Raw genomic sequence first — 27,125 nt, 5'->3', positions numbered from 1 at the left:
ATATTTTTGTTACTGGAAAAGAAGTGCATTTTTGGCTGTCTGTCCGCACGACATCTCAATAACGAACACATATACACTTCCTTAGTAGGAATAAATACTATTTTTTTGAGTGGTGGCGTTAACGTGACAAAGTTTATGTCAATAAGAAAACAAGCTTTAACTAGTTTATCATCGTACTACCCAGTTTATCATTACAATCCTCATAGATTTTAGCATTTTCGTAGAAATATTTTGTGGACTAAGTTCTGTTAATTTGTTATAGGTTATGGCATTAAGTAATTTCACTTATACCCTACTTGTGCTTCCCTCTCCTGACGGGAAGTAGCAAGGATAGAGAATCTCCTTATCTTTGTCGAAAGCAAATTACGATAATGTCAGATAATCTCATAATCTAGTTGTACTAGAATAATCTAGTAGTAATCTAGAACTGTCCTCAATTCTGGGTACCCTCTCAGTTAGAATATTCCTGTTATTCCCGGGTATTATCTTACACCACATCAACTTTACAACCAAACCATTATTACAATAAATTCACTATTACAGCCCATTCACTAACACAATCAAGTAGGTATTACGACCAAGTCATTATTGAACTAAGTAAATAGTACAACAATATCACTATTTACTTATTTGATCAATTATTTAGTTATAATTCTGAATTTTGAACTTCTTGTAAATAGCTCATAATTACGTAGAATTTTGAAATCAATAGAAAGTTTTCAAAGTCATTTAGTTTATTGCCTTCACACATCCCGCATTGAATACTAGGTATAACTAAAGCAGCATTTTATTTTTCAGTTACTTATTGAAGTACATATATAGTTTAGTACATATGTTTTTATCTCTTTCCTTTATTAAACTAAAATTATTAATTCAAATCAAGATCACCATTATAGGTTTATTAATCATCATTATAAGATTTGCAACCTTCAAACTATATATACTAACCGTTTCTTATTCAATATCTGCATACAATACTATATTATAAACATGGTAATTTAAGAGAATAATAATTTAGGCAGTTTACTTGAACAATCCGCAATCAGGAACGATGAGTGTGTTCACCTCAAAAACTGGCAGACATTTTCAAGTTCGTTATATAGTACTTGTGCGACAAGGCGTACTGTGCGGCTAATTTCACTCATATCCCCATAAAACTATCTTTTGGTAATCGTAATTTAATAAAAACTCATGAAACTGTTAGGATTAAACAACAAAATACTAAACTTATAAACTTTTAGAGCATGGTCAGTGACTTAGCATTAGTAAATACGAGATTTAAATGTCATAATAATGGTATGTAATTTAAATTATGTTCATGCTTATTATTTTGCAGGAAATTTTACAATACTCACAAAAGTTTTTTTTATTGTGGCGTAATATAGAACCATATCGACAGGATTTAGGAGCATACACTGCCGAAACGCTTATAGATGTATCTGTGAAACAATAATTAAAATTTAATGGCAAATAAATAACAAAGTAGATAAATGGTTTGCGGCACTCAATAAACAACGTTATAGCTTTGCATTTCAAACATACAAATTTAATTAACTACGTCTACTGTAGCTTTATGGGTAATTAAATCCGTTATTTATTAGGTTGTACACGAAGTTTGCTCAAGCATAAAGCAAGGGGTGAGGGACACCCTTGAGCGCTACAACACACAACGGGGACAATTACCTGTATTATTCATCCCCGTAGGAGGTGGCAGTGGCGGAGTGGGGGGAGCCGGGGTTGTTTTATAAACACTACACCACCTCCCCTCGCTCGAGAGCCTTTCATAGGGCTCTCATTAAGAAATTTGATTACGTCACAGGTTCTTGAAAGTCTTCTTTTTAAACTTCCTTGTTTTGTTATCCTTTAGCAATTAGGCACGATTTTTCTTTAATCCATTCAATTTGTGTGAAAGCCTCTGAATGAAATGCTTCAGAAAACTTAAATAAGATTTCTATCAGTTGTGGTTGAATAATTCCTTAAGAAAAGTCTTTATTTTTTACTCTTAAAAAATATATTTCATTTCAACGATTCGCACTCACGTCTTTAACATACGAATAACATAACGTTATTTAGAGAACACAAACCGTAAGCAAAAAACTCCATAAGCACAATTTACTTTGAGTACTTTACGTTTGATTCATTACCCACCAATGGTGAAACAAGACTGCGGAAGTGTGCCTACAATATGAAATTATTATTAACATTATACAATATTATTAAGTTATTAATATCATTAAGCTACGATTAAGAACTTGTTATTAATATAATTGTATTACTGCTAATTTCTGAAATTACAGGATTGAAAAACTCCCTTTAAATAGTTTCAGCCAAGAACAGGGATCGATTTAGCGTTATACTGATACAGAAACCCGAGGGAACGGCGTTAGTTGTCCTATTGAGGTTGGAACAAATTGTCGTACTAATAAGCCAAGATCTTGACCGTCTAACCATTGTCTAAAAACACCACGACAGAGATAAGGATGTATCCAGGAAGGTTTTGCAGAACCCTTCTTTTACCCAGTTAAATATATAGGAGCAGAGACACAATATATACCTTACGGAACGTTTTAAAACGGATAATTTGTAGATGAATGTACTAAATGAGCTAACCTTTTCAGTGCAGGAAGGAGTGATAAAAAATGACATATAGAATAAATAAAGAAACTCCAATTAATAAATATAGTTCCAGAAATTCTAATGCATCCACAATTTTGTCTGTACTTTGCGTAAAAGGTTGCACTATGAAAGGAAATCACAAGAGCTATATTACTTTTTTATCAAGCTCTGGACGTCGTCAACAAAACGAATGTGAGTCTTTTAGAAGGATATATACAATGGTGAACCCAACAGGGTTACAATGAAAGTACTCAAAGTAGCTGCTCGATCATGTTACTTTTGTTAAACAATATAAAACCAAAGGCAGCATCCACAGTTGGCTTTCATTGCAAAACCAAGATAAACCTTTTACACGTTTACAATATGTACCTAGTTAGGAACAGCTTCCGTACACAATCCTATTTGATGTTATGACCTGTGGTTGCAAAGGCCTTATTATTATACAAATATGATGTTTAAGCTATTAAATAGAATAATCTATAATTAAACTCCAGTTCGGAATTTTTCGAAGTCCACAACTTCAAAATAGAACAGTAAACTTTGTTAGATTATGTTCTTCATGACCTCTAATAAAAACGTAAGTAATTTTACTCAGTAGTGCAGTTTAAAGTAAACTAGTTTTCAAATTTATTTACTTGTTTGCCTATCTAAACTTTTCACATCTGTTCTGAAAGTTGTCAAGATAATTTCTCTTGGGACAGAAGACAAAGCCAGACTAGCCAGTGCAATGAGAAGAGAACATTTAACTTTCTTCTCGAACTTCTTGTCAAACCACTAACTTCGGATGTAGTTTAAAGTTGTGAATAATTTTGCGGTAATCAATATAACAAAGAAACTAAGTTTGTCGTGTGCTGAAAAGCACTAAGACGACAAGCCGCTTAACCCACCCCCAGACTACACAACCCATGTCGCAGTTATGCATGAGTTATGTCTGTGTGCGCCAGCCTGGTTATCCCTTGTAATAGCTTATCGTTTACTGATAATGTCCCTCTATTGTGCGCCGCGATCATAACCCGTCCGATAAATGTCATTATATTGAGTTATTCCAACTTTCTTGCGACCCATCATCTCGTCTAATAAATAATACTCATTACTCAGCACGCTATACGGCCTTTATTGTAAACCTTTAGGTCAGGAAGAAGAGCAATTTTTCAGACCAATTTACTTTTCAGAATAACTGTTCATGTCACAATCTGATAGTCGGCAAATCGGGTATCAATCATATTAGAGGCACAATTAACAATAAATGCATTCGGTGGTGTACTTTTAATAGTATAAGGCTTGTAATTGAAAGGTAATCTATTGCATTCCAGAATAATGAGTTTATTATTATCTACTTTTCTTATTGGCATTTCAGAATAAAAACACAATGAAGTTATTTTACTCCTAAAATTATAAATTTTAGTCTTAGAATTGAGAGTTCCACTACATTGATATTGAAGTTCAGAAAAGGCATAATTCAGAAACTAACTGAAAGTAGATGAGATGGCCGACTATAAAGTATTAAGAAATAACTCATATAATTAAATAAGACAAATTTGTCATTACATCTCACTTTGAATTACATTAAGTGTAATTAGCTATATCCTTTTAGCTACTTTAAAGAATATTGTGATCGTAATATTTACTGTTTTAGTTTTGTTTCTTTTCAGTTTTAGTACAGAGAAAATAGGGGTTTTTTTAATTTTTTAACATAGTAAACTGACAAAAAGCAGGTTTTATGTACAGTTTTATGATACACGAATAATAAATATGCCTAATATTCATGACATATCTGTAAATAACTACTCAGATTGTATCGTTGACTAAAACTAACACGTATAATGAAGAATGGGAGAAAGTAAACAATGAATTAGGAATTTACAAAAAACTACAATAATAATTTAATACGCTAAACTATTTTACAGAGTTGGTTATTCTACATATTAATTTATTGCTGCCTTAGGTTTTTTTGATATTTTTTGTTTTATTAAAGTTACAGCTCTGCATTTTGATTTTAATATATGCACTAACTATGATGTTACCAATTTGGAAATAGTTAGGCTACATTTCACAACGCAAAGTGAATTTAGTGTTAAGAAAATTAAACCATGATTAATTTCAGAAGTGCGTATAGTCTGTAAAAGACAACCTTGATCTATTCTAGGATGAAGTTATATTTTTGATATTTATGTCATTTTTAGTACTTTTGGAATCGTAGAGTTGTCACAAAATCCTAGCAGACAAGTTTGCTTTACAGAAGGACGCGCATGGTGTTCGACGAAGTGCCTCTAAAATTCGTTTTAGACACTTTTGAACGTTGGTCAGTAGAAGTGGAATTATCATAAAAAAAGTATTTCATGATATCGTCCAAGGATGCCAGGAATAAAACTGTATTAAAATTGTAAGAAATGATAACGTAATATTAATGTAATGATATATTAACATTAATCACAAAAACTCAACGATTTCTTATGTTTGTAACGTGCTATTTAAAAAACAAAATGTATGGCCTTATAATGTTTTTCAACAATAGTAACGTTTAAAGCCAAAAATATTACAGCAGCAAATAGTATAGGTAATTTTACTGAGCAATCCCAAAAATCTCAGTCCAACTTGTTCTTTTACTTTTACAAATGCATAAATGACGAGACGGAGAATATAAGTCAATTCACTGGTTAAATACAGTCCCTCCGAAACTGAATACGTTTATAGGACGTATTGATTTAAGATCCAAAGTTCAAAATAAAATGAATGTAAAAATATTGCTGAACACGGTCGAGCCTAGATTTACACTCCATAAATATCGGGGGTAGCCAAGCAAACAGCACTGCAGCGATCGCAGTATTTGCAGTGGCGGAAAATCTCGACGGATATGCCCGAAATTGAATTATATGTGAGTATTTGCAGTCTGCGACAGAGTTTGTCGAGTTTATATATTTGAGGCATGTAGTAAAATATTCCGAGTATACCAAATAAAATTACCTACACTCAGTTAGATATCTCTAGTTGGAGTTTATCGTCCGTATATTGTACTTGCAAATAGCAAAGGGAAATAAACGCTCTTTAGCTCTGTGCTGAACTTTAAAGATATGTATCAATAGAAACCCAGTTAGTTTGCATTCTGTGTTTACCATTTCATCACGTATTTGTTTATAGCAAATGGACTCAAACGTCTGCTGTTATTTCCAACGTCATCGTTATTGTACGTTATTCAATTTTATTCCAATACTGTAAATCATAAAATATGCGGAAATGCTTAACCATGCCCATTTTTGGGGTTGTGCTGAATATATATAAGAATCCTATATATCAATTTCTTTATTTTTCCTAATTTTAATACATTGGACTAAAATGTTTTGAGATTTTTTATTATTTAGCGCTTTATAATTCTTTTTAGATTTTTGTTATCTTTTTAATAAGGTTAATTATCGAAATAACAAAAGAATTTTTTAAACTCATGCGATAGTTTCTATATTCTGAAAATTTAATCCTAAAATTTCAGTAGTGCGTTTTCGATTAAACTTTAACGTTTGGGAAATTTTGCTTATATATTTATAGCTTTGTTATGTTTACCAAAAATTATAATAAAACTAGATACCTATTCTTTCATATTAAAACATCTCATGTGGTATAATTAATAATTTTGTTGTAAATAACGCTATCGGTATGTTGGATTTTATTATTACTTATATATCTATGTTTAGTCGAATTAAAAATTATGGGTCTAGTCGAAATGGTTTTTGAGACATTAAAAAGTGGAAATTCTACATTAAGTTTGTTTCTCTACATATTAAAAGCATTTGACTGTGTTGAACCATGTTCCAAAATCCGGTTCGTCGAATCTCGATTAGAGCAGTTTCAGATTTCAATTATGACATCTATTTAAAAATCAAATACTAAACTAAAAGATACGTTCATCCTTGATCACCCAAATATCCGTTTATGCGTATGTGCATAGATCCGAGTCAAATGTGTTGTAATGTTTGCTACGCTTTGCCTTTCATACACGTAATGAAGAATTTTTACAAACCTTTTTCTGAACGGCTTTCTAGAACATTTTACTGATTTAAAATACAGTATTAGCCAAAATAAACAGTACTGAAATGGTAATATTTTATTAAGGTAAACACAGTAAACATTACATATAGATTTTACCAATAAATACAAGTCAAAGTAAGCAAAATCGGTTAAACTCGGGTATTAACATGTTCAATATGACCCCCGTTCAGTTTGAGGCAACACTCATACCGTTCTTGTAGGTTTTTCATAGTTTTTATGAATAGGGACTGTTCCATTCTCCTAATACACATGATTATGATTTTATTTGAGGTGAACGATGGTAGATGGTGGGTCCTCGTGGAAAATCTTTTCTTTCAACATTCCCGAGACATAGGCGTCCGGTGCTATATAAGATCGCGGGAGTGGGCTGGGTAAGGAATGTTTGTTCTAAGGGAGATGAGACGGTTGCCAAAGGTTTTTTGGAGGAAAGCAATGTTGTTAACGGCAGTGTGACTGGTTGCGCCACCTTGCTCGAACCACTGTGAATTTTACGGGAAATGGCACTGTGGTTTGGTGAACGACAAATTCTCCTGAGGTCTCTCACAAAACGATCAAGAATGGCCCTCTATATCAATACTGATTTACAGTATGAGTGTCTCCATTGTTGACTTCAAAACAGTATGGCCCACTATACCCTTCCCAGACACAGCGAACCAAATGGTTACACGCTTACTAGGTTGTGGCCTCTCTACAACAATGTCAAGAGGTTTAAATCTAAGAAAACGTGTTAACTGCTTGTTTATGAAACCATTAAGGTACACATTCATCTATAAACCATATATCACTCAGAAACTCAGGTTCTTCATAGCATATTGGTAACATTGAAGAACAGTACTGAACTCTGGCTAGTTTGTTCTACAAATCAAAGGTTGTGCAATTTGTATTTTGTAAGGAAAACCACCAATGTTTTTGAACATTCTTCACAACATACGTCAATAGGTATTACTATTATTCAGTTTAAGAGAAGCTCGCATTAGGCTTCTTTTCGGTAACTGTCACACTTGCTGCAACCGTGGTTTTCATTTGAACAGGCAGTAGTTGGGCGACCTGAAAAGCCCTTTCGCTGTGTCAATACACTACCTGTTCATCGAAATTTTTCAACAGCACTAAGAATCACAGCATTAGAAGGCGGGGTTTTGTGGAAATATTCCTGAAAACGTTATGCAGTGTATGACAAGCTTGGCCCACCCGCATGTCCATATGAGCGAAAATAGTGCTCTACGATAAAAACTGTATCTACAGTTGTTAGCACTATGTTAGAAAAAACTAACTCAAATAAGTAAGAAGTAATGAACACGAAGCCATGGCAACAATCGACAATTGAATCAGCAGATCGAGAAGGCAACTACAGCTGATTCAATTTCAGTACTCTTTATTATGGCTAATACTGTATTACTAAATAACAGTGGAAACCCGTATTAAGACCTCAATTATTGAAATTCGAGCTAATCTTTGTTATCAAGCAGTTTTATCCTAAAGTTTAGACATATTCTTCTGCAATAGGTCTGCGCAGTTCACAAGTTGTTGGTGGACGTTTGTAATTCACAGTATACTAGTACTAATGAAAACTGAAAAATTATATTTCCCATTATTTTGAAGTAACCTATGTCTTTTTCAACTGACATATATTGGCTGAGATTTAACGAACATATTTATAGGAGACTAATGAGAACCCTTTACATGAGAATATTTTTGCCATCATTGAGAGTAAGGCGTTGAAGTTAATATCTTATATGATTGCAAGAAGAAAATCGCAGACATATGGCGATGAGGCTACATTGATTAGTCGGTAAGACTGCAATACCCCGTTTTACTGGTTTATTTATATACAGAATTTGGAAATTATCCTTATTTATCGGAAACTGTGCATAGTGACTAATATATTACAATGACTAACATCTTGACTAGATATAGTTTAATGATAGTGCATGAGATTTGGCAGAGTGTTAGCATGATCTGTAATTAAGGGTGAGATCTCGGGAATTAATCAGCTGTGGAAAGAATGTTTTTTTTATGTTTAGTTATCACTAAGAAAATTCCTCTTCTATCTGTATATCTCCATGTGTTTATGTTTTCCATGAGCTATCTCAAGAGAAAAATAGGCTTTAGACTTTAAATATTGCATTTAACTTCATTTTTACGTTGGCAACATGGTGATAGGCATGTCACTCAATCCCTACTAATTGCTAGACATATAGAGGAAGTTTTCATTTGTAGATTTATTGCACGAAACTTCATTTCTACATCGATAAGAATGAATGCTATGATGGGAAAATCCATTCGTAGGATTTGGCTGAGCATCATTGAAGCTTATCACTCAGTATTCTGGCAAAAATTTCTCTTTCACCTGCCGGGTGATGTATAAATGTATTTTTTCTTTATTATTGTCTGTTGGTCCGAATGAACTCTCTAGACTGAAATAAGATGAAGACTTGAAACTTTGCATATAATTTTGAGGAAGCCGCAAAAACGTACTACGTGGTGTGGCGTATGCTACTCCTTACCCTGCCTTGTGGTAGATGAAGATACTTTAAACATTTCTGACACAATAACATGTAGTTTTATATTGATTTTCTCGCTTATGAAGCATTTTCGCAGAAGAAAAGAATTTTTATTGGTTGTTTATCCTTTCAATTGAAATTTATACTAGTAAAGTTCCTAATTTAAATCAAGAAAAATACGTCTGTTTTGAGCATATCCGAATAAGACGGTTTTTCAGAAAACGTTCACTTCATAACTAGGTTATGAAATTACTGAATTTTCAACTAAGTCGTTATACGCTTTAGGTCAACATACGAGAAACATGTCTTACCGTGTTTCAGCTTCACTCAGAATAATTGAAGCAGCCTGTACTGATGAATGCTGCGCTGAGAGACCTCTTCCAGGCATACAAGTCTCTTGCGTAGGTTCTCTGGTTCTTCAAGGACCTTGTTGACGTTGCAGATATGCAGCTTGTTAAAATCATGCATACTGTCACTATTGTCTGTCCTTCCGCAGGACATCTCGAGAATGAATGAGTCCTTGACTTAAAATTTTACAGTTCCTTGGGGAAAAATGTATATTAACTCGTTTTAAAAATAATTTGTCCAAGGCAATTCGAAAAAGGAATTATCACGTAATCTTTAATTATATGCTACTTAGAGTTTCTACATTAGCTAATTTTATTGTAACATGGATAAAATATCACATGCATTTATATCATGATTTTTGTACTTTCTTAACGAGTATTATATCTTTGTATCTTTCTGTAGGCTCTGAGAATATTATCCATAGATATATAATGGTTTTTATAAGAAAGGCAAACGAACAAGCATTGAAAAATATGTTTTGGCGTTGTGACTTAATAATATTAAAAATGTGTGGGTATTATGTACGCTTTAGACGTGCCTAAGTATTAATTCAAAGTATTAAGTTTACAACCTTTACAATTGGGAATTATAGCTATGTATAGCATTTTCAAAGTCATGAAAATAATTCAAGAAGAGCTGTTGAGAAATTGCTTTTTAAAACGTCAAATGTAGCAGAAGATAAACATTTCCCTACCAATTACTCAATGTTTTGCCACCATTCATTAAGGTTGGACGTTTAATAACTGTCTAAATAATGAGATCATTTCGGTCTCAAAACAACACCCTTGAGATGGAAATGAATGGAAGACCTCTGCATTACTGTCAAAATAACTTGGGCGACCTTTTAAATACGAGTATTAAAAGGAGTGATACTCATTAACGTGTAAAGAGTTTTGCGGCAAGTCGTTTCCTTTAACGGTTCTGAATATTATGCTCGAGCGCTTTTAATTTTGTTGCAGGTGTTAACATGATTCCAGCTCACTCTTTTCTCTGTTTTAATGAAAACAAGCACATGCGAATCTCATTGCTAGCAAGTATTCATAGTCTTCTTTTGCAGTCTTCTTGTATTCATATAAAAATTAATTGTATTTTCTACACGCGTAATTCTTTTAATAGCTTGAAAGTGAAATTGTTAATAATTTATAGTCATTTATTTTTTACGTTTTGGAACAAATTTTTGTTGAAAAATATGTTTAGAGGGCAAAAGTCAGTGGGTAAAAAAGCCTTTATTTTAAAGAAAAATCCTAATAAAAACTTCATGTGATAAGTTTTAAGAATTTATCCTACATCGAAGTATCCTAATGTAACCTGGTAGAGATAGAAAGGTAAGCAATCCGCTTACTTAATTTGTTACCTTTTTATTTGGTTTGGGTTTACGTAATCATCTATCTGTTCACTGGTTTATGTGCAGACAAAATAAACATAAAATGATACTTAAAATACGAGTATTACAAAATAAAAAATACAACTGTGTTACTGTGGAACCGTTAAATTTCATGTAAAACTATAGATTTATGATGAAAGCACATAATACACAATTACACAGGGAAAAAAGGAACGCATTAATAGACGGAGCTGTTCATAAGAAACTATCATAAAAGTTGATTTTTGTATATTTTCACGTTTTCCCGAAAGTTGGAATTTTCAAGTTAAAGTTATATTTTATAAAAAAGCATGAGTGCAACTAAGCAGGAATTGTTATACAGCAGTCTTCTTAAAATTCTGAAGTAGGTACACAAATACAAATAACTGAAAAAACTGTTTTCTATTATGTACTCAATAACATATCATAGCTTAGAAAATCAAAATTATATTTGGCTGAAAAACTCAACAAGTTTCTACTAGAATGTACCAATCAATACTGGCATACATTGTATTGTATTGTAGGCAAAAAATTATCCTAACTTTAACATCGTAAAGCATAGGATTACGGCCTTTCCGAAAAACATTTATTGACATTTTTATGGCCCAATGCGCGTTTAAAAACTAATTTATCACCAATCGACTGTTGAAGACTGATAAATATGCATTTATATATGTAAAATATTTATAGCACAACCAATATTTTACATAAAAACAATATTATACATTAATATTTAACAGTACTCCTCGTAGTATACAATTGCAAGTCGAGTATTGAAACGGAGCATTTTAATCATTCTTATATACATTAATTTGCAAAATCAAAATATAGCGATAATAACTATATAAGTATACAAGGCCCGTAATAAGAGTATATACCAACAGATTTCATACCAAATTTATTTAACATTGTTTAAATTAGAACTATCATGCTGAAATTAATTGTAAACAAATTAATAACCTAAATGCCTAATTCATTGAAACAATTGTTCTACGTATATATTTGTAACTATGGGATAATTTATAATATTAAAGGAAAATTTCTTATAGACTATATTTTATATATACCTCCATAATTTATTGCTCTAGTTCATTTAAATTCTATATTAAACTTATCGCTTATCGACACCTGAGGAATAACAGTATTAGTTAATACAGAATTTAACCTATTGAGTTTAATGTCAACTGGTAATACAGGTTAAAAACTTTTTTAGTGTAACAGATTGAATTAAATTTAGAAAATACATAATTATTTCTAAATTATAAATTTACTCTAAGGTGAACATGTATATATTGCTTACTACAGTACTATATTATGTTCATACAGATATCAGAAGATGGAATATTTTCATACAAGATTAGTTGTTGGTTCACAACTACCTTGAAGTTTCCAGTAAAATTTCCCATTGACACAGACGAAATATACTTGCTTTCGTAACATAAACGGAGATATTGAAACTGCTGTTCTTGCACGGTAGCTTGAAGCAGTACAAACATCGGCGAGGAAGATCGGCAGGTATTGACTGTGTCAATTGGCAAACTCATAGCCGGTTGAAAATATACAAATTCTCTCTCTGCACTCTGACACTTGTTCAAAGATTGTTCCATGAGGCGGTCAGACAGTATGGTACTTTTCAGGTTTTACATAAAATGTCCTACATACCTTAAGTATTTCCTTAATATAATACCTGTGGGTCAGCTTATTATACAATTATTTTGAGTTATTTTAGTTTTTATGCGCTGGTCAATATTTTTTTACAATCATTTTGTTTTTTACTATCTATATCGTGGCAGAGAACTGTGTTTCTTAACACTGCAGCTGAAATTGAATATAGTATACTACTTATTTTGTTAAGTCGACAGTCCTAGCCTATGAGTAAACCTAATTCTGTTGATTAATTAGTATTTTATAGTTTTTAGTTACTACTAAGTCCATAAATATAATGGATAGTGAGTGTTAAATTATTGTTAAATATTCAATGAGTGTTAAATATTCAAGGCTAATGGAGCGTAGTGCGAGGGATGTTTGAAATAGGAAATAGGAATAGGTGTGGTAACCAGGAACCCTAAAAATGTCCATAAAAAATTTAAGTACAATCGTTCCAGTAGTTTTACGTAATTGAGTAACACTCAAATTCAAACAAAGACAGACCCTATTATATTTTTATATAATATTATACAATATATACGAAACTCATACGCCATACTGTAAAGTTTCTAGCCAAAAACTAAAAATTTAGCAGTAAAATTAATGTATGTAAGGTATAAATCTATATATCAGAGGTATAAATCTATATATCTATGTTTATTAATCATTGTGTGGTGTAATAAGTAACAGACTCTTATGACCTTTTCTTTACGAAGACAACCTGAACTATGCATAATGCGTGATATGTACGACATCTTATGTAGTATTTCTATACAATGCGTTAATATATTGTAATCTTCTTCTCTGAGAAAACTACGGTGGGATTTTACTGATGGAATAAGTAACAGACTCTTATGACCTTTTCTTTACGAAGACAACCTGAACTATGCATAATGCGTGATATGTACGACATCTTATGTAGTATTTCTATACAATGCGTTAATATATTGTAATCTTCTTCTCTGAGAAAACTACGGTGGGATTTTACTGATGGAATAAGTAACAGACTCTTATGACCTTTTCTTTACGAAGACAACCTGAACTATGCATAATGCGTGATATGTACGACATCTTATGTAGTATTTCTATACAATGCGTTAATATATTGTAATCTTCTTCTCTGAGAAAACTACGGTGGGATTTTACTGATGGAATAAGTAACAGACTCTTATGACCTTTTCTTTACGAAGACAACCTGAACTATGATACTATGCCAATGCGTGTAATATACGGTGGGATTTTACTGATCAGACTCTTATGACCTTACCTGAACTATGCATAATGCGTGATATGTACGACATCTTATGCTATACAATGCGTTAATATATTGTAATCTTCTTCTCTGAGAAAACTACGGTGGGATTTTACTGATGGAATAAGTAACAGACTCTTATGACCTTTTCTTTACGAAGACAACCTGAACTATGCATAATGCGTGATATGTACGACATCTTATGTAGTATTTCTATACAATGCGTTAATATATTGTAATCTTCTTCTCTGAGAAAACTACGGTGGGATTTTACTGATGGAATAAGTAACAGACTCTTATGACCTTTTCTTTACGAAGACAACCTGAACTATGCATAATGCGTGATATGTACGACATCTTATGTAGTATTTCTATACAATGCGTTAATATATTGTAATCTTCTTCTCTGAGAAAACTACGGTGGGATTTTACTGATGGAATAAGTAACAGACTCTTATGACCTTTTCTTTACGAAGACAACCTGAACTATGCATAATGCGTGATATGTACGACATCTTATGTAGTATTTCTATACAATGCGTTAATATATTGTAATCTTCTTCTCTGAGAAAACTACGGTGGGATTTTACTGATGGAATAAGTAACAGACTCTTATGACCTTTTCTTTACGAAGACAACCTGAACTATGCATAATGCGTGATATGTACGACATCTTATGTAGTATTTCTATACAATGCGTTAATATATTGTAATCTTCTTCTCTGAGAAAACTACGGTGGGATTTTACTGATGGAATAAGTAACAGACTCTTATGACCTTTTCTTTACGAAGACAACCTGAACTATGCATAATGCGTGATATGTACGACATCTTATGTAGTATTTCTATACAATGCGTTAATATATTGTAATCTTCTTCTCTGAGAAAACTACGGTGGGATTTTACTGATGGAATAAGTAACAGACTTTTATGACCTTTTCGTTACGAAGACAACCTGAACTATGCATAATGCGTGATATGTACGACATCTTATGTAGTATTTCTATACAATGCGTTAATATATTGTAATCTTCTTCTCTGAGAAAACTACGGTGGGATTTTACTGATGGAATAAGTAACAGACTTTTATGACCTTTTCGTTACGAAGACAACCTGAACTATGCATAATGCGTGATATGTACGACATCTTATGTAGTATTTCTATACAATGCGTTAATATATAGTACTCTTCTTCTCAGAGAAAAACTACGTTGGGATTTTACTGATGGAATAAGTAACAGACTCTTATGACCTTTACTTTACGAAGACAACCTGAACTATGCATAATGAGTGATATGTACGACATCTTATGTAGTATTTCTATACAATGCGTTAATATATTGTAATCTTCTTCTCTGAGAAAACTACGTTGGGATTTTACTGATGGAATAAGTAACAGACTCTTATGACCTTTTCTTTACGAAGACAACCTGAACTATGCATAATGAGTGATATGTACGACATCTTATGTAGTATTTCTATACAATGCGTTAATATATAGTACTCTTCTTCTCAGAGAAAACTACGGTGGGATTTTACTGATGGAATAAGTAACAGACTCTTATGACCTTTTCTTTACAAAGACAACCTGAACTATGCATAATGAGTGATATGTACGACATCTTATGTAGTATTTCTATACAATGCGTTAATATATAGTACTCTTCTTCTCTGAGAAAACTACGTTGGGATTTTACTGATGGAATAAGTAACAGACTCTTATGACCTTTTCTTTACAAAGACAACCTGAACTATGCATAATGCGTGATATGTACGACATCTTATGTAGTATTTCTATACAATGCGTTGATATATTGTAATCTTCTTCTCTGAGAAAACTACGGTGGGATTTTACTGATGGAATAAGTAACAGACTCTTATGACCTTTTCTTTACGAAGACAACCTGAACTATGCATAATGAGTGATATGTACGATATCTTATGTAGTATTTCTATACAATGCGTTAATATATAGTACTCTTCTTCTCTGAGAAAACTACGTTGGGGTTTTACTGATGGATTCGAAAGTTCACCAACAATAATTTATAATGAAAATAAATTCCATTCCAATCCATTGTCTTGGGGGTTGTAATAGATCGGTGGCTCCTGGTTATGTAATAGAAAGCCAAAATGCATTAGCCTCAGTTGTCACATATGAAGGGGAGCGGAAGTTTCATCTAGCAATGGTTTAAAACTGTTGAGGAATTTCGTAAACCCGATATGATTCGCAAAAAAGCGTCGACCCATGTGATGCAATACGTAGTGAGGCGTATTCCTGCGTTAATTTACTCGTCACCACGGTGGACAAACATCGTGATGGTCTACCTTTGGAAAAGGAATTCTCTCGAACGTACACGTTTTACTTTAATAACTCTATTTTATGTGATTGTGAGTTCTAATATTTTAGTGAAACACCTTACAACAAGGAATTCATTTTGAACAGCAATTCCACAACGTAATGAATAAGCGCTGTAAAAATAGCAGATTTGTTACAGTTTATAACACTTATAAATTTGGAATGTATTATTAATATTATTCTCTGATAATGTGAATCTTGATTCAACATAGATATATTGTCCATTATAATATTTTGCCTTAACTACAGACGATTACCCAAATAGTTTATGTAATAGATTACGTTCAAAATGTTGATAGTATTTAGTGATGTTGAATAGTTTTTATGGAAAGTCGTAAGGAAAAGTCGTGAAAGTACGAGAGTTGTTACTACAAGATCTAGCTGACTCAGGTATTTTCATTAATTGATCCTGTATACCAAAAGTTTTTTACATATCGAGATAAGAGATTAACATTACCAGTCATTTGCCATTAACTGCATTGAACGGTCACTATTGAAAATATACAAATTTAACTTTTTTTACCAAAAATGTTAAACAATTTTGCATATTTTGCTCGTTGACTAACATCCTTTTAGTCTGACAAAATACATAGCTTTTAGTAGAACAATGTTAAATAAAATATAGCTATATAATTATTTAAATTCTGTTAAAGTTTTGTATTTTAAATCTTCGTTACACCATTTTCCTGATAATAGATTTAGAGTTAGTGTAGGGTGTCACGAAATATCAAACCAGGAGCTCAAAAATTACCAAATTAATTCACAATCAATTAATTATGAATTATTAATTATTATTAATAATTATTGCTTTTAAGACCAAGCACATGTTTTATCATAATGAGAACAACAATTTCTTATAAGTTGTTTAAATCTCAAAATTATAGGTAATAACCGAGTTTCGTAAGGTTTTACAACAAAATAATTACGCTTTTAATTATTAACTTAGAACTCTCAATGTTTAGTACGTCGTTCTTTAAGAGACGTAAAGTAAATGCTGAACAAGAATTTTTTTAATGTCATTAATATTTGGATAATGAGGAGTTTAAAGTGGAAAAGCTTAAATTTTAAACAACAAACTGTGTTTTCTCCATATTTTTGGTTATCACGTCCAAAAAACACAAAACATATTTTGGTGAATAATACATGGGTGGATTCTACCCAATTAGTAAAAATACATTTTTTCATCTAATAAAATTTATATTTTAATATGATAGACGTTTGAAGTGAGATGTTTAACATGTGAGAGAGGTCGCCGGGACCCGGCTCGGTCAGGTACATTCTTTAGAAAAACAAACTATAGATAGCATTCCAAGAAATACTGAGTTAGATAATAAACAGTGAAGGGTGTCTTAATTTAGAAAAGATTTTAAATAACATTCCAGCATTTGTTTTATATTAAAACAGTATTTATTTTATATGCAGTTTTTAATAAAACAATTACCTAAGTCACCTATATTTAAAATAGTTTTAAAATATTTCCAACCAAAAACAGATATACTCATCATCCCGCATCACCTTATAAAGTATAAACCTTTAAGTATTCCTAACTTAAAGCTCATTTTAAAGTGTTAATAAACTTATTTGTCACCAATTAACAATTACTATATTAGATAAAATATAATTATAACATTTATAGCTTGTATAACATTAAATAACAACCATTTAAATCAGCAAGTAATAAGGAATATAAATATCTTTGAACAATAAGACTTTGATATTATTTAATTCGCAGATTTGAAAAGAATAGCTCATGAACACTTTAAAAGTTTATTACAATTATTCGCTCAAACCTATTACTTAGGTATATGATATTGCATGAAACAACCTAAGAGATTGTATTTATTTTGCTTCTATTAAAAATGCTGTTTTAGGAATTAATTAAAAATATTACTCATTAATAGTTTGAATATATTATAACCCGTCTGTGAAGTGAAAATTTTATTTTTCTGAACAAACTACGCTCTACAATAAATTGATATTATATCCATACATTGTACTTTGGTATATTATGATGTATACTAAAGTATTGTATGTTTAAGTTATTTTATATGTAGGTTGCAGATTTCATTTGCATTGAGCACAACATCCAGTAACTAGGTTGTCTCTAACCCAGACAGGTTACTACCTCAGACGAAAGTACCTGAATATAAAGTACTTTATTGTACTATAAGCAATTGAGTTGTATTTTAGTATCGTTTTTATACCATGCTGTATTTACATAGCATGATTATTAGATTGTTTCTTAATTTAATGTACAACTAGATTACAACATATTACTTTATTTTTCCTATGTATTACTAATTTGATAAGGTTGTGACTCTTGCTTCAAACTATATGCCTTGGAAACTTATAGTAGAAAATAACAAAAATATAAATTTCGGCCAAGAAGTTTTTACGATAAGAGATAGGTTAGGTTTAGCACAGCATATGCAAAGTATCAAATATTATTAAATTCATGCAAAACAATGTCTGTTAATTTTTAAGTTTTTTTAGAGTAGGAGTTTTTATTTTTCCAATATCTGACGTTTATTATTTGGACGCAGCTTGATAATAAACTGTTGAGACATATAGAATTTACAAAAGATCGTATATAAAAGTGTAAAATTTATTTATTCTATTCACTTAACAATAGATTTAAACTACTTTGAGCCCGTTCTCCAACATTTTCAGAGTGCCATAACAAATTTAATAAGATTTATTAAAACAATGTGGCTTAGGCGCATTTGCATTCAACAAATGTATCTCATTTGACAACAACAATTTATCAAGACTATTAATTGAGACTGATATTGATGAATGAACTTGGTGTTTTTGGGAGATCTGTAATTAAAATAATAATAACATAAATAAGAAATTGGAGAAATTGATTATACTTCTTTCTTTAATAATTATTAAAACAAGGTATAAATGGAACTAGGGAGTATACTTTTTATTTATAATCCATCTACGTGCCATTGTCCTTTACTTAATAATTCATTATTCACATATTTAAAAAATGTGAAAACCAAATATTTTCTGGTTTTTTTAAACAGTGTCGGTATATTTTTAAATTGATAAGAGAATAAGAATTTTAAGACCAAAATTTCAATACAATTTATTGTAACTATCTACTAAAGTATCTTAATTTTTAAAATCGGAAAAGAATTATTCGGAGATATATAATTTTGTACAGCACATCTTGTTCAACCCAAAAGTACGGTAAGTAAAATAATATTATTTGTATAGTTATTAATAGATTCATAAAATTATTAAAAACTTGTAGTAGGGGTAATAATTAATACAAACCTATACATATTAACTACTATTCTAGGTGAGATCGGGCAGGAATGTAATAAATATAACAGACTTTTGAAATCGGTAAATTGTTGAAGACAATGTATCAACGATATTCTCAAGCGATTGAAGTCCATGAGTAGCGAGCTGCTACTGACAATCTAGCTACGAAGTGAAGTTCACTTTCCTAATAAGAAGGTGGGAGGCGATTAGGCAAGATGTATGGCCCAATTATTCTGTTGTTCAGAATTCTTGCCCACACATTTGAATCGTTTATTTCCCGCTATCCACTAATTTTTAGGTAATTTTCTTCTCCATTTGTTACACCTTAATAGTCACTACCTATTTAAGGAAAAATTTGTCATATCTTACAATCTCATTTAAAAGTGACAAATTCGAATGTTACTTGTTGTCCCAAGATTTAAAGCTATCACATTTATATTTTGGACACTAGTACATTCCACTTTGACTTTGAATATAATTTGCCATTATCCTCATTTAAAATATTTTTTATACGAGGGAGCTATGTTTATATGCAATTAGCATAAATAATTTATAGAGAAATAATTCAAAACCATACCTTTATGACAGTTAAGATCTCACAAAGCCGCTAAGGATATTTTCTCAGTGCTACTGTAATATATTTTTTTTAATAAATCCCAAATTCGAAAGTCAATAAAAATATAAACTAAATAAATATTTGAGTGTTTTATTAATACAATTAATATTAATGAAGAAAAAACAACAATGCAAACTATATCCAGGATGCTTAAAAGAGAAATCACAAACAATTCCATCTCGTATAACCATATGTTTAATATATTATTACCTATATTTAATTCAAGTAAACGTTTATGGTACGCATTTAATTATTTTTCTCAATTATGTGTTTTAATAAAATAAAAGTTTTCAGCGTGGTCCATCCACCAGTTGTTACTAGTACTTATTAAACACATTATGTAAGGTAATATTACACACAACAACATGCAAACCTCTTTGAGTACCAACTTTACTGCTTGTAATAACCATTGCATTTAGTACTTCCAAAATACTACCTGGATTATGACTGCAACTGCACATTAAAAGTTCACTTTTAACTACTAATAAGTCATCCAGTCTATATATTATTTATTTTATATTCGAACAAAACCTTTCTCAATACCATTGTATGTACGGCTTACATACAACATTGGGTTTAATTCCTTTCTCCTCTGAAAAGTTAAACGAATTTCTATGCTTCTTTAGCTTTTGAAATAGAAATTTAAACAAAACAACTCAGTATTATTGTTTAGTATAAGGTTATAACGTATTTATAACTTACGAACTGATTACCACTAATGCTTCCATGATCATTTGTACCTCATTACTGCTTACGCCAAATGAAAAATATCCCTTAATATAGGATTTTATCAAAGTTCTAAACTGTCCATCACGAAAACTTGAGGATATTAACGAAAACTCGTCTAATCATAACTTTAAAGGAAAATATTTAAATTTTGGAATCCGTTAACATCTGATCATACATTATTAAGAACCTCTTTGATCAGACATCAGGTCCTTAGAATGTCTAATAGTCTGTGCGAACGGATGGAAATTTTTAATAGAAAGATCTTAAAGACTTAAGCATTAGTACATACTTTAGGTACCAAGGAATAGTTGTTATTTTAATCAAAATGTCAAAATTAATAGCAAAAGTAAAATACCAAATTTATATGTAATTTATAATATTTACGTTAATGTTATGGTTAATCGTGATGGAATTATAAAATTATGGTATAAACAAATTCGTAAATTAGCTTAAACCGAGTACAATCTTGCGTTGTTTTACTTTAGTTGGTAGGAGCTCCGTCATTCCATAGTATCGGTTTATTCCATCCTCCTTTATTTTTTTCTGGAAAACCTTTCCGAACAACCTTATTATCATCATATGTAACTCATTTAGATGTATGCATCAAAGTGTAATATTTTCATTGAACTTATTTGGTACTATCCTGTGTAATTTTTTCTGTTTCTGTTTTTTGAAACCTGTTTCAAACTCTCCCTATCATAATATTTATTCCATTCAGAGCTTTCCAACTATACATCAATGTGAGATATTTTAATTGCACTAAGAATTGTGTTTGTTTGGTTTATGACCCTCCTCGTAATACCTAGAAAAATGTATGACTATTTCAACATTCCCAACGGATACAATGTTTTGCTATCTGTAGTGAAATTTGTTTGCATTATGCTTGAATATGTAACAACCAAATAAAAGAGCATTGCTTCTTTATCGCCAGCCAGAGTATATTTATTATAGCAATGTTAAATCACAGAGTAATATACCTTATTACTCTGTGGTTAAATATTCATAAAATATTTAAGTTTATACATGTAAAAGTTATTGTTTCATTTCTATTCGTCAGCTAACTCCTACGACTACCAGATAGGTATTTGCCGCTCTACACAGTAAGATTACCAGCAGTCCGCTTATTTCAGGTTTAACTGCTGGCTCTGTGGTCTGCAGCCGGTGTGGTTCCATGGCGTCAACGTGTTACTGCACGCCGCCTGCTGTCTGCTGTTCACCAGGCTGGCACTTGTCATTGCCGGCTTGGACACTAAGATTACCAGCAGTCCGCTTGTTTCAGGTTTAACTGCTGGCTCTGTGGTCTGCAGCCGGTGTGGTTCCATGGCGTCAACGTGTTACTGCACGCCGCCTGCTGTCTGCTTTTCACTAGACTGGCACTTGTCATTGCAGGCCTGGACACGAAGTTTGCCACAATCGCTGGCTTACTCTTCGCTGCTCACCCTGTTCATACGGAGGCGGTATGTATTATTTTCCAATTTTGTTTTTAAATATTTACATTTCTATCAGGGCCATTTCTAATAGTCATCCCCCAATATAGAGACATTATAACAAAACACAAATAGATTTCATGTTTACCTCATCTGAACCTGTTTTGACCACAAGGACATTCCAATCTGTTAAAAGTAAACAAGTTATTCACATCTAAAGATAGAATGTATGTTTCTAGAAACGTAAATACAGTATCTGTCAAAAACATAAGGATCATAGCAAAAACTAATACGTATAATCTAGTATTTAAAATTAAAAATACTCTACCTAAATTTAATTATGTTATGATATTTTCATCTAACACATGAAAAACAACAATTAATTGTAACAACAATTTGACCTCTCAATCTTCAATACACATATCATGTTATAGAAATATTCTTTAACCGAAAATAGCTAGACAAATGGTTTTAGGAATATGATTAGGCTATAAATTAAGTGTCAGGAAAAAATAAAAAAGTTGATGAAGATGATTTGATATGCTATACGATAAAAGGATAATATAATTTAGACTTAGCAAATGTTTAAGGACTAGACCATATGTATTAGTATTTTGCTGATGTCCTTATACCTTTAATAGCAGAGTCTGAAGGTGAAAATGAATTATATTTGCTAATTTATATACAAAACACTAATAAGTTGCCTAAAGATTAAGTATTTCAAATTGTACACAATTTTGAATTAAGACTATTGAAAATTATTAAAATTTATATTTAGTAATTTTATTTAAAATTCTGTAGTTGGTAAAGGTTTGAAATATATAGAAAATATAATTTATTATTATTATTATGTCATTGCTAAAAATGTTAGTTTACTAATACAATTATAACTAAAGGGTAAACATAATGAATAATATGTATTTGTAAAATAAAGTTATAAGTCAAATAATGTGGACGAGTAAAGCATGACTTGCTAGATTTAAATTTTGGTCATTAAGTAAAGGGCTCGTTATGAATAACTTATAGGAATTTATGTTATTAAGGTGGCAGGCGTGGTGGGAAGAGCCGACGTCCTAGCTTGTCTTCTCTTCTTGCTCTCGTTTCTCATTTACCACGAGTGAGTATCATACCCATACAAAATAACCATATTGATAACACAATATAGTAACTCAGTAACGGTATTCCAAGTGCTTATCAGCTGATCCCAATGTACATCGTACCAGATCACAACAGTTTGCCTTGCACTCAGAGTTTATAATCAAGATTTTATCCTTCTACTTTCATAGATAGCTTTCATCGTTAGTATCATACCTAGGTGTTAAAATTAGACTTAAGCTTTGAATGAATTCAATACATATTTTTAATATAAGTAACTAAGTAATTGAAGATTAGACCTAAAGAAAGAAGTTATTACATCAGTTGAATTCCTCGTTCACTCAATTCTCTTTCTCAATCGGGAGACATATTAAGTTGAATTCATAACTTCAATGATCTATGATGACGAGTTAGTATCATTTAATGGATTTTCCAAAAATTCCGTAAACTATTTTGACAACATAGAACCTGTTAAATATGCAATTGTGGTGGGACAACTTTTAAGATTAATATGGGCAATTAAATATTTTCAAACACAAACTCCAACGAAATTTTGTAACATCTGAATGTTTCTAACGAACACACATTTTATCAATAGAGTTTGTAACATACATTTTAGATGAGTAAAACAATTGTAAATATTCAACTTACTCATGTCATATTATTTTGATCTTTTAAGTTGGGAAATCCTTAGAAAATAAATCAGAAAAGAATCAATAAAGTGCTGAAAACCATAAAAATAAAATATTCCTCGGAAAAGAAAGTTGACATAGAACTTATTTTTCTTAGGTCTATTGGGACAATAGGCTGAGCAATTTTTACTTAGTTTTAAAAGGACCTTTGCACTGCTACCGGAGGGAGAAGGACATTCTGGATGGGTAGGGTTGAGGGTAAAGGCCGTTTCCTGTCTAGAAGATCCAGGAAAAAGGATTTGAGATATTAATCCCAGTCATGTCTCTTTGGAAGAAAGAGAGGCCAGCTCTGTACCAGCCTCTCAGTCAAAGCAGGCAGGGGGTGGCACGTCCATATGTGTAGGCTAGCAACAGCCTTTGAAACTTAGGGAGCCTCACTAACTGTCCAACAGTAGACTAGAGATATCGATCTACCCTTGCACCCCAATCTATAAAAAGTAACAAAGTCGATTTTTGCTGTACCCAGCGTAGGTCCAACTTGAATATGTAAACCAGCCAGAAGTGTACACTCCTGGTGAGTATTCTAACACTTCACACTATTGTCTCAAGCCACCAATGCGGGCTGCAGCAGCATCAAACGTTGCTATTAACAACGACCTAGAGTTATTACTCGTTTTAATATGTATATGTAACGAGGAAATTTCAAGAGAATCTAATCAGGAAATCCTGATAGACCTGAAAGAAGTTATAAGCTCATCTAACTACTGTAGGATTACGTTGGTAAATATTTGAATATGTTATAATTTATTGCATTATTAGCCCTCCGGCTCAATCATAAGACTTAATTCGATTTTGTGACAGCTTAAATATTAATAATTAGTTTCTTATAGGATTATATGCAATCAATATATTTAAAACCATTCCAGTACCATTATAATAAGTCATTATAATAAGTTTAGAAAATGTCATAATCATTCCAGAACACTTTTTATGTAGGTATATAAATAACGTTGTGGATCGTGCCGGTTTAAACTGCCACAAGGTGGGTACAAGCATTTGAGGAAAATATGCAATTCTTCATACGCTATTGGTACAATATTATAAATCACACGTGTGGCAGATTTCATTCAATTTTCTCTTCTTCAAGCATAGTCATAAAACTTATCTTTTCTCATAAAAATAAACGTATTCCGATAAGCTTACAATATTTAGAGATATAAAATTACAAGGAAAATTCAATTTGTATTAATACGAGCAAAATCATTAATTTATTGTAGCCATTATTTGCACCAAATTACTCCAAAGTTGGTCATACATTACTAAGTAATCTCAATCAGTCCTAGTTAATAATGAAACGGTAATAGGTAATGGGATGTCTCCCGTGTGCTCCGTTGCATTTATAATATAATACGTAAGATTACTTAGATTGTCTAGGGAGTTGATAGGAAATTATTCATAGTAATCTTAATAAAGTAATTTGGTCTAAGATACTCCTATTAGCATTCTACGATAAGTTGTGTTATCTGGTTCCTGTTAAGTGGAGAATAAATTTATTATGATGTTAACTAAATCTTAAGTTATAGCAACTTAAAAAGCATCACACTTATTTTAACCGCAACAAATGTTTGGGACAGTAAAATAACGTGCTTCTGTAGCTGAAGCCGTACATACACGAGCCCCAATACTAAGAAATTTCAGCATGGTCAAGTGTAATCGTTTTTTAGTCAATTCAAATCTATTTTGTATACAGGGTTTCCTTTAACTTCTTGGACAAAGGTTTATAAAATTATTGCTCAGGTCATTAAAAATACATTTCACCATAAGAAAATCGATCTTTTGTGTTCAGTTTCTCGTCTGTATTCATTAAAAAAAATTAATATCTTAAAAGTTGTAAATTAAATTCAACCAATTCTAGTCAATTGTTTACGATGACAAGGCCAGTCACTATACCAAGGCATAATATACATATTGTTTTAATGGCAGCTATTAAATTCTAACTTTCCAACTTTGAATAAACTTTTAAACCCAGAAATCTAAGAATAGCATTTTTTATTATTTTTCATTATAAATAAAATGACATGAAAGTTACTGAAATCGAATAATAAATAACTGAGTTATTGAATATTTACTAAGACAAGACACAGTCCCATATGGAGACACCAGTTACGAGACATTCTGTATATATGCGAGTACATAGTAAATTTCAGGTGTGAATAAGGCAATGAGCCAGTGATAGTTTTAAGCAACTTTCCTATTTCCTAGTATGTTTATGTTGGTATTGTTCACCTGTGTAGTGATGGCTGGCATTTGAAGAGCAACAAAAGACTCTTGTGCAGCTGCCTACTGGCGGCGATGTCTATGCTGGCCAAGGAGACCGGCCTTACCGTGCTCATGGTAAATCTTCTGTACGATCTCTACAAGAGTTGGCCACACCTCAAAGGGTTAGTATTTCACACTTTAACTATTGCGCTAAAATTAGGATAAATTTGTGAAAAAATATTAACGAATACTGTCAACCCTGAACCACAAAATAGCATCTCAGAGTTCAGAATTTCATAAATTTAGGCCGTGAAATGTAATATTAAGGATATATAAAGATTGATTTGTAATTGGTAAATCGGCCACTCGATTCATTTAATGTAAAATTTTAAAAAATTATATAAATTACCAAGTTGAATTCCAACAATGTGTGATCATTTTGCGTAACATTTTCACCAAGTAAATTTCTGTTCCAGATAAATAAATATTTCTCGTGATTCCGTAAAAGTTAATGTGGTAATGGTTTAGTATCTACAGAAAAATATAATGTAAGCACATACAATTATATTGATTTACTGGTCTTTAAATTTGTCTAAAATAATAAAATTCTGTACCAAACTAATTTTAACAGTTCATTATTTATTACTTATAACAGATTATAAAGGATTGTCTGTTTTAGTGCATTACTGGAAGTTCGGTGGAATGAAGAAAGCAGAAGATTTTCGAGAAGAGCTGTAAAGATTTTAATGGTGGTAAGAAACAAACGATTATCATATACATTTAATATGTTCGAAAATCACTTAAAATTGCACGAATAAGAAAAAACTACGATATTTATAACTAGTAAAATTTTTTGTTTTTTAAATAAAATCCATCTTATTCATTTTTAATCACTAGACAATTATGAATAGTCACGAATAAATAATTAATTTCCTGAAACAACAAATACCTTTTAAATTAGCTATGA

At 31.5% G+C, this 27,125-nt stretch overlaps 1 protein-coding gene across 1 annotated transcript in view; it reads left to right on the top strand.

The window, feature by feature from the left end:
* LOC124358398 (protein O-mannosyl-transferase TMTC1-like) overlaps positions 1-27,125 on the top strand; it is a 79,871-nt gene that overhangs the window by 16,679 nt on the left and 36,067 nt on the right. Inside the window, exons 3-6 of the mRNA XM_046810700.1 lie at positions 22,025-22,202; positions 23,216-23,289; positions 26,194-26,340; positions 26,838-26,910. Of these exons, the coding sequence (XP_046666656.1) occupies positions 22,025-22,202; positions 23,216-23,289; positions 26,194-26,340; positions 26,838-26,910 (472 nt within the window). The remainder of the gene's footprint in view (positions 1-22,024; positions 22,203-23,215; positions 23,290-26,193; positions 26,341-26,837; positions 26,911-27,125) is intronic.

The sequence above is a fragment of the Homalodisca vitripennis genome, chromosome 3 (assembly GCF_021130785.1).
Source record: "Homalodisca vitripennis isolate AUS2020 chromosome 3, UT_GWSS_2.1, whole genome shotgun sequence".
NCBI classification, from domain to species: Eukaryota; Metazoa; Arthropoda; class Insecta; order Hemiptera; family Cicadellidae; genus Homalodisca; species Homalodisca vitripennis.
This window is presented reverse-complemented; position numbering and strand designations above follow the sequence as displayed.